Source organism: Pelodiscus sinensis, chromosome 2, assembly GCF_049634645.1.
Source record: "Pelodiscus sinensis isolate JC-2024 chromosome 2, ASM4963464v1, whole genome shotgun sequence".
Classification (NCBI taxonomy): Eukaryota; Metazoa; Chordata; order Testudines; family Trionychidae; genus Pelodiscus; species Pelodiscus sinensis.
Window position 1 is genome coordinate 211,911,652 of NC_134712.1, and position 15,815 is coordinate 211,927,466.

Consider the following 15,815-nt stretch of genomic DNA (forward strand, 5'->3'; position numbering starts at 1 on the left):
TAATCTTGTCAGCTGGTTGGCAGTGCTTTAAAATTAACAATAAACATTCTGGACACTGTGTCAAAGTAGAGGTTCATTACTAGTTCTGCAGTATGCATTACAAGTACATGTTTAAAGTATTCCTCTATCAAAAATGCAATCTACACAACTGGCATATTACTCCACTAATAAGTGAGGGAAGAAGTTACTCACCTTGTACAGAAGCAATGATTCTTCAAGAAGTGCAACCCTATGGGTGCTCCACTGTAGGCATATGTACATCGCTGTGCTTCTGATGAGAAATCTTTGTAGCAGTATTTTTGGCCTGTACATTTCTGCACTTTGAGGCTATTTAACACTTGAAATTCCTTCTTTACTGCAAAGTCCCTATCAAGAATTCTGAAGTAGAGGAGAGGAAAGTGGGTTGTGGAGCACCCAAAGGGGGGCACAACTTGAAAAGCCATCATTACCACACATGGTAATTACTACTTCTTCAAGTAGTGTCCCTAAATATGCTCCACTGTAGGTGACTCTGGAGCAGTATCCCTAATGGGACATTGGGCTTCAGAATTGACTCAGTTATGGATAGATTGGAGCTGAAGCTAGCATTAGAAGCAGTCATAAGAACCCAAGAAAATAAGAACAGCCCTACTGTGTCAGACCCAAAGTCCATCTAGCCAGTATCCTGTCTGCCAACAGCGACGCCAGGTGCCCCAGTGGGAATTAACAGACAGGTAATCATCAAGTGATCCCTCCCCGTTACCCATTCCCAGCCCGACAAATAGAGGCCAGGGACACCATTTCTACCCATCCTGGCTAATAGCCATTGATGGCCCTGACCTCCATTAATTTATTTTGTTCTTTTTTTACCCCTGTTAAAGTCCTGGTCTTCACAACATCCTCTGGGGCAAGGAGTTCCACAGGTTGTTTGTGTTTGTGAAGAAATATTTCCTTTGCTTTGTTTTAAATCTACTACATATTAATTTCATCTGGTCTCCAATAATCATACAGTATTTTGCAAAGATATATACAAAAACCCAAGTTGTTGTTCTGTAGATTTCTGAAATTGAGTCATTCTGAAAGAAGGTGACAGAAGAAGAAATGGACTTAATCTGTTATTTGCACACAGAACATGGAGACACTATATTGCAAACATGATAGCAGAGCTTAATATAGTTTGAGATTCATTTAGAGAGCCTGTGGGCAGATATTGCTGTGCCAATAGACCTTTCTGCATGATTATTGAAAAGGAAGAGCTTGGGAGATTTCCTCAGTCTTTTTCTTGTCCAGGTAGAAAGTCAGAGCTCTCCTAACATTTAGTGTGTGCAATGTGACTTCTCTGTTATCATAGTGAAGCTCGGGCTAAGAGGCTGGGAGATAAATCGGTTGGTTCATATGAAAAGATGAGGCTAACTTATTAATAAACTTTGGGTATGGTTTATTCATAAGTTTGAAAATAACCTTGTGATGAAGGAATTCTGTAAATGGGTTGTGCTGTAAGTGCAGATATTTCCCTTATTTTCCTTGCTAACATGATGGCCATGAGAAATACAGCCGGTCCCCGACTTACGAACGAGTTACGTTCCAAGCACTTGGTCGTAACTCGATGTGTTCGTAAGTCGGCTTACATTCACTGACGTATGGCCGTGCTGTTCGTAAGTGCGGATTTCATTTGTAACTTGGGTTCTGGATGTATAGGAGGCTGATCGTAAATATGAACGGTCGTAAATCGATGCATTCATAACTCGAGGACCAGCTGTATTGTCTTCACTGACAGGTGTGTAAGTGAATAAGTGGCCACAGGTTCAAAGGGCAGTCTAGTTAGGCTCTTTAAAACTAGTTTTAGATTACATGTTGGAATGAGGCACCTGAATTGGGGAAAATAGGTTCATTATGCCCTGGATAAATCTCTTTGTGGTTGGGAAGAGTGAAGACTGAGTATTACTCTACTTGTGGATGGAAAGTTACTCGGCCAGATATATCTTGAGCAAACCGAGGGATAGCCTTGTCTTCTTCAAAGTCAACATGTAACTAACATCACCAAGAGAAGTAGTGTATGTTGAGATACTTTGCCTGGACTCTCAGCAAACCTGAAACCTGAACCACTTCTGCAGGTAGATATAAGAAGTAACTGATTACCGACCATGTAACAACACTTTTTGTTCTTCCTCGGAGCGGGAACTCTCCACATGTTAGAACCATTAAGGTGTGAAGCTTGAGCGAGAGTATCGGGATGGAGAGTGAACATTGTGGTAAATACATCAGTTCCATAGCTGTAAGATGATCTGGAACATTTCTGATGATTTATGAAGTACATGCATACAATGTTATCTGTCATGATCTTTATCTGTGTACTTCTGATCAGTGAGAAAAAGTGAGCACAAGCATTTCTGACTGCTCTGTGTTTGCAAAGGTTGATGAGAAGAGTTATCTCCATGAGCAACCACTTGTCCTGAGTTGTGAGATTGTATGCACCTCAATCCATGAGGTATGTGCTCAGAGTGAAAAGTGATATTGGGGTGTAGGGAAGGCTGAGTGAACAGAATGTCTGTATAAATGTTTACTGTGGCTTTCCACCAGTCCAGGAAGCATTTGACCCTGAAAGGTATCAAGAGAGGTGTGTGTAGCCTGTCAGTAGTGTCTGTAAACCAAGCTGAACAATGTCTGCAGACATCTCTTATGCAGTCTGACATGAAATATCGTATCAGAAATGTACCAGCATTGTGGCCCAGAAGCAGGAGGCAATGTCTGGCAGAAATCTGAGAGATGGCTTACACAGTCTCTGTAAGTGTGGTCAAGCTGCAAAATCTGTGTTGCAGAAAGCATGCCTGCACTTGCAGTAAGTCAAGGTTGTCCCCCATAAACTCCAGATGTCGTAGTGGAGTTAAAGGTTGGTTTTGGATGTTAATTTGAAGGTTCAAAAGTGATGTTTTGAAGTGTCAGGTTGTGATATTGAAGATTGAGGGCCTGAAGGTTTGCATTCATAGACTTTGGATTTCTTTCTGTGTGGCTCTTAGCAGTGTTGTGGTGGTGTATGCAATCCGTGAGAAGACTGAGGACTGTATTTTCTCTTTTGTGTGGATGTATAGCTCTCCAGTGACTGAAGGGTGGCTCTGGAATCCTCAAGTGTGTGGAGCGTCGCACTGATCTTCTCAGCAAACAACTGAGTCTTTAATTCTTTGGAAAACCAGAAAGATGCAATCATTGGTAATGGCTTGAAATTGTTCCTGTTATGATTCCATGAGATGGTCAATAAGAAGAAGTTTGGTATAATCCTTGTAATTATATTTTCCTGTTAAGGCCTGGTAATTTATAATTCTAAGTTGCAGAGTAGAAGAAAAGTAGGTCTTTCATCCAACTAAGTCAAAGTACTTCCAATCTCTATCATAAGGGGTGGTCTTGGGAGTCCATTGCATCTACAACAATGGAATTAGACAAAAGATGGGAAAACAGAACATCTATATCTGTTGGAGGTACATAATATTTTTTAATTGGCCCATTTCATGTTAGTGTGGCTAATGCTGGCGTCTACCAAACAGCTTAACTGGGTCCAAAACGCCTTTTAGCTTATGGTGATTGTCTTTCACCTTCCTGAGAAGTATCTGTATAGTATTTACAGTACAGTTTGATCGACAAAAGTGAGATTATGAAAAACACTCAAACTAGCTAAGAATGAATTTAGAAAGAGTGAAGTGTCCATGAATGGACTCCTACTCATTCTATCTCTAGCCAGGGGTGATTGAGGAGGAACTGAGGATAGTTCACTCACCTCAGAGTTAATTAGCCTCAAGCATGCCAAACAAACACTGCTACTAAAGATCTCCGACCAGAAATGCAAAGATGTACATATACCTACAGTGGCGCACTCATAGCTACACAATTTGAAGAAGGGGGAAAGGGACTTATGCTGTGATAGCATATAGAGTCTTTATTCTTCAGGTCATTGGTTCTAATCTATGTGAGGTAAATTATCTCTAAAAACAGTTACCACATAACAGCTGTACACTGACCTATACTATGTGAAACAAGCTGGTGGCCTCACTTCAGTTTCTAATGAGCAAGCATATACAACACAAGAAATAAATACATTTAACACCAACTTGATAACATCAACTAAAAGGTCATACACTATAGTGGCATGGAGGCCCTATTAGGCAAGAGATGGTCCATCAAGAAGATGATTTAGGTATATTAACAGCAATGAATAGGGAAGCTGGCAATACTGTTGCTCATACAGTCCGTTCTGTAAGCCCAGTGTTTTTCTAGAGCCCTAACTTTAGTTTGTAAGACAGAAAATACACTATGCCATTCCCTCTCAAAGTTGCATAATGAAGAATGTTTGTGAATACATTATTAGTATTGAATTTTGTTCCACTTTTTAAAAAGTGAGCTTTTTAAAAACTATAGATAGGGAAAACTGTAAATGAGGGAAAACTATCGATATCATTAAAACTCTGATGTCAATGAATAAAAGGTAAAGCAATCTAGGGGCAAGTTTATGTAATGTTTTTAGCTGAATAGCTTCTATTCAGCAACTGTTTTTGCAATGTTCACTACACAATTTTCAAAATCTCAGAAATATAATTCATATGTCAACAAATTTAAGCAGAGATACAGTTCAACAAACACGATGTGTTCTTTAAGAACTTCAGCAAATGAAAACTATCTTTTCAAGTTCAGTGGACAGTGGTTTAACGTATTTATAGAATTCTACATTAATCACATATCCAAATAAAGATTAACACACTAGCTATCAAGTTTTGTATACGATTGTAAAACTGTGTACATTATGATGTTAATACTTTACAGTAAAAGGAAGGAAAGAAACAAGATTTATTTTACCATTTGCTTTCTTCTGGACTATTTGAGGCCATGTAGCTAACGTAGCATAGATGATCATAAACCAGACAGTGACAAGTGGAACAAAGTAGTAAAATTGGTAAGGTCGGTCCATCACTATACATAACACCACAACCAGGAAATTGAGACGAAATAAAACCTGAGAGTAGTTGAAATGGGAAGGAAGAAAGAAGAGTTCTTTTTCATTTAGGATTACTGCCAAATTGCATTTTTCTTTAATTTTATACAAATTATATAATATAGACTGACCTTCTCTAGTGCGGCACTCTTGGGACATGACAGGTGCCAAACCAGAGAATTTGCTGAACCACGGGAGGTCAGTATTGTCTAGTAGCATTACCAACACCATTTACTAGGCTCTTAGAAGTCATTTAGGGGTATATTAGAGCTAACTAGCAGCACAGAACACAGACAGGACTGGTGGCTGTAAACAAACTTTATGGGACAGCATGAAATTTGGCCACACTCATATGGCTAACTAAAATCATGAAGGACCATGGAATGCCAGACTAGAGAGAGCTTTATTATATACAGGCAGTCCCCGGGTTACATGGATCCGACTTACATCAGATCCCTACTTACAAACGAGGTGAGGTAACCCCGCACTAGCTGCTTGCCCCCAGCAGACCAGGGAGACGCGAAGCTAGCGCTCCCCCCCCCCCAGCAGACCAGGGAGACGCGGAGCGGCTTTTCTCAGTAGACACCTCAGCTTGAGAATAAAGGACTGAGGGAAGTGAGGTGTGGGAGAATAAAACTGAGCTCTGGAGAAATGTTTGGCTAGAGTTTCCCCTACAATATGTACCAGTTCCGACTTGCATACAAATTCAACTTAAGAACAAACCTACAGTCCCTATCTTGTACGTAACCCGGGGACTGCCTGTATATCAATTTTAGCACCTACAGTATTACCTTTCTTGAAATTGGAGTGGCTGTTTCAAAAAGCAGTTCAAATGTTAGAAACAAAATAGAGCTGAATGGTTGTAGTTTGTTGTTTGAATCAAGATACCATTTGATACTGATAGGGTGAGCCAGTCAGATGTTTTAAAAATGTATCGTGTGCTCCCTCATCAACTGGGCAAAAAAACCAACCCAACCCAACAAAAAAAACCCCTACAACACAATGTTTTCTCCAGTCATCCTTATATTGGAACAACTGATGGTTATGAACAACAATGGATTTTAAGGTACCTTTTCATTTTGAAAAGAGAATAATTAATAAACCAGGTTGAAGGCTTAGCTATCAAGTGCTGCAAAAGACTGAACTTTGGGTTAAGAATCTACTTTATTAGATAAAAAAGGACAATAAATGAGTGCAGGCCCTAGTTTACAGTTTATAATTTTGTTTTATATATAGCCATTTTATTTGAATTTTATTCTTAAATAAATCTTATTTTGGTTTAGTATAATCAAACTCAAAGTGCTGTGCGTGTCACTGGAATGTTGATCTAAGGCAAGGGTGGGGAACCTTTTTTGGGCTGGGGACCACTGACCCACAGAAAAATCAGTCAGGGGCCACACATAAGTGAGAAGCAAGAGAAAAAAAATGAAACCCTCAGTGACATGGCCCTTGACTAAGAAGGAGCAGGACAATCCCACACTTACCAGAGCCTACGGAGGCCCAGGCTAATAGATTTTGTGTGGTCCAGCCCCATAGGAGAATGGTGGGGGCCTGGAGCACCAACGCAGCTCCCGAATGCTAAAGGGGTGAGCCCGAGCCTCAGGGGACCAGATCCAGGCAAGCTGGAGGCCGCATTTGGCACTCGGGCCTTAGATTCCCCACCCCAGACCTAAGATAAAACTGTTGAACTCTATACATTCTTCCTTTGGGATTTCTGTGAATATCTAGTGACCAGGGACCAGCTACCACGGGGGACACTGTGAAGGGACCCAGAGCCTGGGATGCACCTTATATCAGCCTGCAGGGCAAACTCAGGGCTGGGATGGCCCACAGGGGAGTACTTGAGTGACTGACAGGCTGTTTGTATGAGGCCATGCCTACACTGTGAGATATGGTCAAATTTATCAAGGTTGATTTCTTATCACCCGATTTGTAAAGTTGAAGGTCCACATCCCCACTGTGCACAAGAATTCAACATAATTCAAAGTAGCGTGTCCTTAGTAGGAAGGCTGCTGTCAACTTTGAGAGTGATGCGCTGTGTGTAGCTATCCCACAGTGCCTGTACCGCTCTGCATTCTGGTTATGTTCCCAGTGCACACTGGGACCAAAACGGTGCAGCGGGTGGCTCTGGGTTCATGTTGTCAGTGTCCTATAACGCACTTGCCTACTCCCTACCCCCCCCTTGCTTGAGATCAACAGGAAACAGTCTTTTCACAGCCTTTATGGCCCTGGTTACTTGTGCAGAAGACATAGAGCATGAACATGGACTCCTTCATGGATTCCATTATGCATCAAAGCATTGATGATATTGTTCACCTTGGTGTGTCTAATTGTGGAATATGTCCAGAGCGTACGAACAGCAAGAAGCCGAAACTTGGGAGACCATGGACACACTGTTCATGCAAGCCTCGAGTTGAGTGAATTGGAAATGCCAGCATTCAATCCTCTAGAAATAGAGGGACATGGTTTTTGGTTCTGTCAGACACGCACAGATTGGTGGGACCACAAAGCGCTGCAGGTATGGGATGATCAGCAGTGTCTGCAAAACTTCCAAATGCATAAAGCCACTCTCATGGAATTTTGTGAATTGCTTTCCTTCCACCCTGAAGTGCAGGAACAGCTGAATGAGACCACTCCAAAAGTGGAGAAGCACGTGGCAATTGCCCTGGGGAAGCTTGCAGCTCCAGACAGCTACCTGTCAGCTGGGAATCAATATGGAATGGGGAAATATACAGTGGGGGCTCCTGTTATACAGGTAACCAAAGCAATCAATACCATTCTGATATGGAGCGTAGTGACTCTGGGGAACGTGGATGTCATAGTGGAGGAGTTGGCTGTGATGGAATTCCCTAACTGAGGTGGGATTACAGACACTTCCCCCATCTTGGCACCCAACCATCTTGCCAAGGAGCATAAAAACCACATGGGGTACTTCTCAATAGTGCTGTAGGCCCTGGCGGATCACAAGGGCCATTTCACCAACATTAATGTGGGATTGTTGGGAAAGATGCATGATATGTCCATCTTAAGGAACTCCTGCCCCTTCTGAAAGCTGTAAGCTGGAACTTTTTTCCCGAGACTGCCCTAAGAAGCATAACACGCTTCACAAGCGATAGTATACTGGTGTCACCAAATATTTAGCCTTGTATAAGAAATAGCTACTAGAAAAACAATTTAGTGGTATGTAAATAGAATCACCTCATTAAAAAGACAAGATGGGGGCATGAATTAGGGAAAGAATGCAGAAGAAAGATCTAAATGGATAATTTAGATAATTTATTTCAGTCTTGCCTTTCCATATATTAAATTATTTTTATCTTCACCACTATTTATTGTGCCCAACTGCTGATGAAAACATTAAGAATCATTATTTTTCACTTCAACCACAGTCTAAGAAATTACCAGCCTTCCCCTTAAAATGTTCATTATGTTTGTATTAGATAAACTAGATTGATCAGACTACAATAAAGAGACCATATGAGAAAGAGAGAGAGGGAGAGAGAAAATGATCATTTTGGTATTATGAATATCAACCAAAATAATTTTAATCTCAGCTATGTTAGTGAGCAGAGAAAGATCTGAATTGGGAAATATTTTATATGAAATAAGTGAAAAATGTATTCTTACCTGACACACTCTATATAATCCAAAGTCTCCTTTGATCCAAAAGTATGAAAAATGTCCATAACCTGTTTGGAACAGATACGCAGCAACCAGAACCCGAACATGCATATACACAGGCAAAAACTGTTGAGAAAAATAATTGATACTTTACAGAGGATCACAGAAGCTCTCTCTCTCATATTTTAAAAACACTATTAAATGTAAATAAATTTGGGGACCAGAGGAGAAAGTTCTGTATTTTAGGCTTGTAACGTTTCTGTTGCATAAAGCTTTATGTCATTATAAACCAACTATAATGAAAAAATGCGATGTCCTACTTACTACTACTACTGAACAGCAATACTTTTGACAAAGCCCCTTTCAAATTGTAAAATCTGAATAATTTTCTTATGATTATATCAAAAGCTCTACTTTCTTATGTATCTATATCTCAGTGGTTCTCAAACTTTTTGGCCCATGACCTACCTGGCTCAATGCAAACTTTTCTGTGGACCACCATTTACTAACGGAAACACTCTGTTAACTGCATAATTACACCTAAGCCATTTTGCTAGTGCTGCAGCTAAGGAGAATGGTTTAACCAGTAAGAAAGGAAATATTAAATTATTAAAACAGATTAAGTGTTTTAACTCATGTTAGTTTATCAAACTTCATTTCAAATAAAATAAAATATGAATTTATCTCCATCACAAAAGGTTTCAATGTTTTATTTATTTATGACAGGAGTGGGGAAACTTTTTTGGATCAGGGGCCACTGACCCATAGAAAAATCAGTTGGGGACCACACAAGTGAGAAGCAAAAAATTTCCTCCAAAAACCCCAACTCTGACTGATTTGGCCTTCAATTGAGACACCTCATTCCTCTGGCATTCCAGTCTGTTGGGACAAGGCGGACTAAGGTTCGGGGCTTCCCATGGGCTGGATTTACTCTTCTGAGGTTCCAGGGGTAGTGAATTTTATGGACCCCTCCCCTCCCTTAGACTCTGGGATGGAGACAAAAATGAGGGCTTCAACTTGCGGGACACTGGTATATGGATGGGGATGGGGCAGACTGGGGTAAGAGGATGAGGTCTGGGAAGGAGGGAGGGAGCTGGAATGGACTGGGAGAAGGATGTCTGACAGGGGGAAGGGTGCAGGAGCAGGGTGGGAATGTGAGGTATGGGCATCAGAAGGTGGCGGGTTGGCATTTATTTGCTTTCACGCCCCACCCTGTTCCCAGGCATTGTGTACCAGGCACGGCTTCCCACTGCTCCCATTGGCCACAACTCCAGCCAATAGGAGTAGCAGGGAAAGCCTCCAGACAGTGCATTCATGCACTGCTGTTTCCCCAGCTAGGGGAGAAGGATCAGCAACACCCGGAGTTGCTTCTAGCTCCGCTTCCTCCCCACAAGCCAGATCTGGCAGGGAGGCTTGGGGCTTCCCCCCACCCAGAGGGAAACCAATGCTGGTGCTCCAACCTCGGGAGGGAAGGGGGGAGGTCACGAAGCAGGAGCACCAGCACAGGCTCCCTGCTGCAAGGAGAGAAAGGGTGGAAGGGAGGCTGAATTCGAGCCATGGACTACCTGGAAGGCGGCCGTAAACCACTAGTGGTCCTCAGACTGCAGTTTGAGAACCACTGCTATATCTTTATTAAGAAAAACGAAAAGCATTCTAGAAAGTTGTCCTTTAACAGTTTAAACTCCTAATATATAAAAATCTGCAGCAGCTTTTTGTAACTCTTCTACAAAGAGGAAATAATTTCTCTTCATTGGATATATGATGCAAAAAGTACAACTTCATTGATATCTGTACTAACTGAAAAAAATTGATCAATGAGGCTCACAAAAAAATCACGTAGTTGACAAATGGTTAAAAAAGGAGCATAATCTGAACTTGTTGATACTCAAGTCTAATAAATGCTTGGATATTTTAACTTTTATTTGGTGGTAAATGACAAAAGCTTATTTTTTCCTTTAATGAACTGAATCTAAATGACATCACTTTAAAAAAATTCACATCACTTACAGTGCTTGCTCCAGAGATATGATAAATCAAAATAACAAGCTGCATCCAGCCTTTCCATTCATCTGTCTGTTCTCTATTTAACATCTTAGTCTATGCAAAACAAAACAAGAGTGTTGCTATTCCAACAAGTACAACGAACATCTACAAAATGAGGAGAAAAAGTTAAAAACAATAAACCACATTATGGGCAATTGGGTCTAAGAAGAAAAACGTCTACACTAATGACATTATACAAAGTTCACTTTTGTTTTAGATGTTGCCCTGTAAATCAATGCTCATCTACAAATTTGAACTACGACTTTACTGTGGTGCACTTTGGCCAGCTGATGGATGAATACTATTAACTGCTGTGTCACAAAAATGTTTTACCCAATGCACTGGCATAAAACATCATTTTGAACCTAATTACGTTTGTGTACACCTACAGGTGAATTTTCATATGTACATAGTTTTTGTGCATCAATTATATCGTTTTTGAAAATCTGATTATCGTATTTTAGTGAATAAAAATTAATTCATTTGCAATCTTAAACTGAGAAATGAACTAGCATGATCTTTACCTCTTTGGTGTTTTCGTTATAAAATACCCCCAAAACCAGGATGTAGATAATTGGTATGAAGAAAGATGAGTGTGTATAAAATTTGTTTTCCTTCATAAATAGATTTGCTCTGTCACATAGATAGAAATAGGCCATGATTAGACCCAGCTTGCAGAACGAGTGTAACAGTGTCTCTAGGGTAGAAACAGGAGATGTACTGGCAACAGGTTTTTTCTCTTCTCCACTTTCCATATCAGTGCATGGCTTGTTCTTTCGATGATTATTACGATAAATAAAATTGAGAATTAAATATCCAATAATGGACAAAGCAAAAAAACAAAAAGCTAGCTTCTGTATCAGAGTGAGGGGAGGCTGAGGCTGGCAGCAGGATCCATCAATGGGCTTCAGAATCTTATTGCAGTAGACATTCATAAGAATCATTGCACTCTGCCAAAGAAATAAACAACTAGCTATCAAACATTCTCAGCATAGCAGATTTTCTTTAACACTATTTCACATTAGTAAAGAAACATTTTCCCTTATTTTATACTTCAGCACTTCATATATTATGCACACAGATAGTTACACTCAAATTCCAGAATTAATACAATCCATATTAACAGATCTAAGTGAATATTTTAAGAGTCTTGATGTAAACAAAAAGCTTTGCTTTTTATTATTGATTTTGAAAAAGCAACAAAGAAGCAAAATCAGCACAACCCAACAGGTAGACCTAGGAAGATCTGCTGTGGAGGGTGTGGGAATGCAATATTGCTACTGCAAACCGCAAAATAGCAGCAAAACTGCTCTAAAAACATTATTGCAGACTCAATGTTGCAGTAACCCATGCAACTTGCAAGCTTACCTGTATATACATGGATCTAATAACCTACATTCTGTCTGTTAGCCTGCAACCACAAACTCCCTCCATGTTGTGCTGCAGAGCCTTTACAGAAGTTTATATAGGATGATCATCTCTGGAAAGGCATTCCTGCATCTCCCCACAACTTTGCCATAAGAGAATTACTATAGATATGCTCAGGATCTTACACACCCACAAGGGATGAGTTTTAGGATTTAGCCCTGAAAGCAGCTCTCCAAAGAGCTGTGATTGTCAATCATTCATGCAGAGAAAAGCAACAACTTGGATTTCTCAGTATATGAAGAAACTAGTGATGATATCAAACAGTGTTTAACAAACAGGAGAAAGAACAGTTACTTACCTCATAACTGTGGTTCTTTGAGATGTGTTGCTCATGTCCATCCTATGTAGGTGTGTGCATGCAATGTGCATGTGTAGTTGGAAACTTTCCCCTAGCAGCACCTGTCGGGCCGGTGGGGGAGCCTCCTGGAGTGGTGCCACTATTCCAGCCCATATATACCCCTGCTGGCCCTCCACTCCCTCACTTCCTTCTTACCGGATTACTCCGAAGAAGGGGAGACGGGTGGGATTTGGAATGGACACGAGCAACACATCTCGAAAAACCACACTTGCAAGGTAAGTAACCGTTCTTTCTTCTTCAAGTGATTGCTCCTGTCCATTACACGTAGGTGACTCCAAAGCAGAAACCCAAGGAGGCGAGAAGAGTTCTAACATTCCACTGAGTAGAGGACAGCTCTACCTAGGGCAGCATCCTCTCTTGCCTGATTAATCAGAGCGTAATGGTTAGAAAAGGTATGGACAGCAGACCATGTGGCAGCCCTGCATATGTCCAGGATAGGGACCTGAGCCAGGAAGGCTGTGGAGGAGGCCTGAGCTCTAGTCAAGTGGGCCGTAAGGGAAGGGGCTGGAATTCTGGTCATCCCATAGCACTCCGTAATGCAGGCTGTGATCCAAGAGATCCTTTGTGCCGAAACTGGCTGGCCTTTCATCCGCTCTGCTATGGCAATAAGGAGCTGAGGTGACCTGTGGAAGGGCTTCGTTCTAAATAAAAGGCAAGAGCCCTTGAATGTCCAACGTGTGTAGCGCCTGTTCCTTACTCGATGCGTGCGGCTTGGGATAAAAAACAGGTCGGAATATGTCCTGCGACAAATGAAATTTGGACACTACCTTTGGCAGAAAGGCAGGGTGGGGGCACAACCTGGCTGTGTCTTTGAAGAAAACTTTATATGGGGGGTCCGCAGGGAGGGCTCTCAGTTCGGACACACGTCTGGCCAACGTGATGGCCACCAAGAGTGATACCTTATAGGACAGGTGTAGTAATGAACACATCGCCAAAGGTTCAAATGGGGGTCCCATAAGCTTAGACGGGACCAGGTTGAGATCTCACTGAGGGATGGGTTGCCTGACATGGGTAAAGCCTGTCCAGGCCCTTCAAGAATCTGTTCACCACTGAGTCCACAAAAAGGGTCTTGCCCCTGGTGCCCAGATGGAAAGCAGAAATAGCCACTAGGTGGACCTTAAACGAGGAGGACAACCCTTTCAATCTGAGGTCCAAAAGGTAGCCCTGAACCCGGGGAACTGGGGCATCTACAGCCAAAAACTGCCTTTGAGTAGTCCAGTTATAAAACCGCTTCCATTTGGCTAAATACGTAGCCCTGGTGGAAGGCTTCCTACTACCCAACAGCACCTCCTGAACCTGAGCCGAACACTGAAGCTCCGCCGCTGTCAGCCATGGAGCTTCCATGCCGTGAGGTGCAGGAAGCACAGGGACGGAGCTTGCCACCGTCCTGGGTAATCAGGTCAGGGACCATAGGGAGAGCTATCGGTCTCTCGCATGACAGACTCAGGAGGATCGAGAACCACTGCTGTCTGGGCCATGCTCGGGCGATGAGGATCAGTGTCGCCCCAAATTCCCACACCCACAGGAGCACTCTGTGTACTAGTGGGAATGGCGGGAACACATAAAGGAGATCCCCAGGCCGGGGAATGACTAGCGCGTCTCCCTGAAAGCCCCACCTCATTGCAATAAGGGAGCAGAACTTCTGGTATTTCCGGTTCTGTTGTGTGGCGAACAGGTCCAGAAGGGGAAAACCCAACTTGCAGAAGATCCAAGCGGCCATGTTCCATCTGAGAGACTGGAGAAGGATCTGTTCAGCCCATCTGCCAGATCATTCTGGGTGCCCAGGAGATAGGGAGGCTGTAGGATGGATATCCACCCCGATGCAGAGATCCCACAGATGTAGGGCTTCCTGACACAGGTGACGTGACTGGGCACCACCCTGCCTGTTGATATACGAGACTGCCGATATTGTTGGATAAGATGAGTACTGACTTGCCCCGACTCGAAGGAAGAAGGCCACGCAAGCAAGGCGGACTGCCCGTAGCTCCCTGACATTGATGTGCAGGGAGAGATTGTCTGCGCTCCACATATCTTGTGTCTGTATGCCTCAGAGGTGAGCTCCACAGCCTACGTCTGATGCGTCCGTCACCAGCCAGAGGGTCAGTAAGAGCCAGGAGAATGGCACCACGGCGCAGACCTCCTCCTTCTGAGTCCACCAATCCAGGAGCAAAAGACCTTGGCGGGCACAGTCACCACTCTGTCCCACTGGTGGAAGGACGGGTTGTGAGTGCATGCCAGCCACATCTGTAGTGGTCACATGTGGAGTTTGGCACATTGGGTGACATGTGCATGTCACCATTGGGCCCAGGAGTCGCCGTGGTTGTAAGTAATGCCTGCAGATCCCGGACAGTGGAGTTGATCACCAGGAAGCAGGACCAGGGGAGGGAAGCCCTTGCCAATGTGGAGTCCAGACTGGCGCCCGCAAACTCTATCACTGGAGTGGGTACCAAAGTTGATTTGTCCACATTCAGGAGTAGGCCTAATTCCCAGAAGAGATCCCAAACCAGGGCGATGTGAGCCCGCACCTGGTTTGCAAAGCTCCCTCATAACAGCCAGTCGTCCAGATAGGGGAACATCTGGACTCCTCTCTTCCTCAGAGCGGCAGCCACAACAGCCATATACTTTGTGAAAACCCAGGGGGCCATGGAAATCCCAAAGGGGAGGGCTGTAAACTGATAGTGGTCTCTGCCCACCATGAAGTGGAGGAACCGTTGGTGGTGAGGAACAATGGAAACATGAAAGTAGGCATCTTTTAGATTGAGGGCAGCGTACCACTCTCTGGAAGCTAGGGATGGAATGCTAGATTCCAGGGTCACCATATTGAATTCGGTTTTAATGATGAAGGTGTTGAGATCCCTGAGGCCCAAGACAGGGTGGAACACCCCCCCCCCCCTTGGCTTTGGGGACCAGGAAATATCGGATATAGAAGCTCCTACCCAAGACTCCCAGGGGAACCGGCTTTGCAGCCCCTAGAGCGAGGAGCTGGAGGGCCTCCTCCTGAAGGAGAAGCTTGTGAGAGGGGTCCCTGAAGATGGACAGGGTAAGGGAATGTGAAGGAGGAGCGGAGTGGAAGGGGATGACATAGCCCCTTCCCACCATCTGTAGGACTCAGAGGTCCAAGGTAATAGATTCCCAAGCCCGGTGGAAAGGGAATAGACAATCCTGGAAGGGGAGGAATGAGACTGGTAAGCTGTCCTCAGGTGTACCCTCAAAATCCTTGACAAGGCCCTGAGGACTTGCTAGGTAAGGCCCTGAGGACTTGCTAGGTAAGCCCTGTGCCTGATCTTGGGACAGCCGAGGACACCTCCCATTCCTCCCATTGCCGTTTCTACTATGGTGCCAGGAGAAATCAGGGCAAGCGCCCTGCTGGGAAGGCCTAGGAGGGTTCCTGCCTGAGAAGGATCATTG

General features: G+C 43.3%; 1 protein-coding gene across 3 annotated transcripts in view; it reads right to left on the reverse strand.

Annotated features, from left to right (window-relative positions):
* Positions 1-15,815, reverse strand: part of CASD1 (CAS1 domain sialic acid O acetyltransferase 1) — a 64,496-nt gene that overhangs the window by 17,567 nt on the left and 31,114 nt on the right. For all 3 annotated transcript variants that reach the window (XM_075922347.1, XM_075922348.1, XM_075922349.1), the window contains 4 exons: positions 11,146-11,571; positions 10,586-10,675; positions 8,585-8,704; positions 4,822-4,978 (listed from right to left, as the gene is read on the reverse strand). In XM_075922347.1, the coding sequence (XP_075778462.1) occupies positions 4,822-4,978; positions 8,585-8,704; positions 10,586-10,675; positions 11,146-11,571 (793 nt within the window). The remainder of the gene's footprint in view (positions 1-4,821; positions 4,979-8,584; positions 8,705-10,585; positions 10,676-11,145; positions 11,572-15,815) is intronic.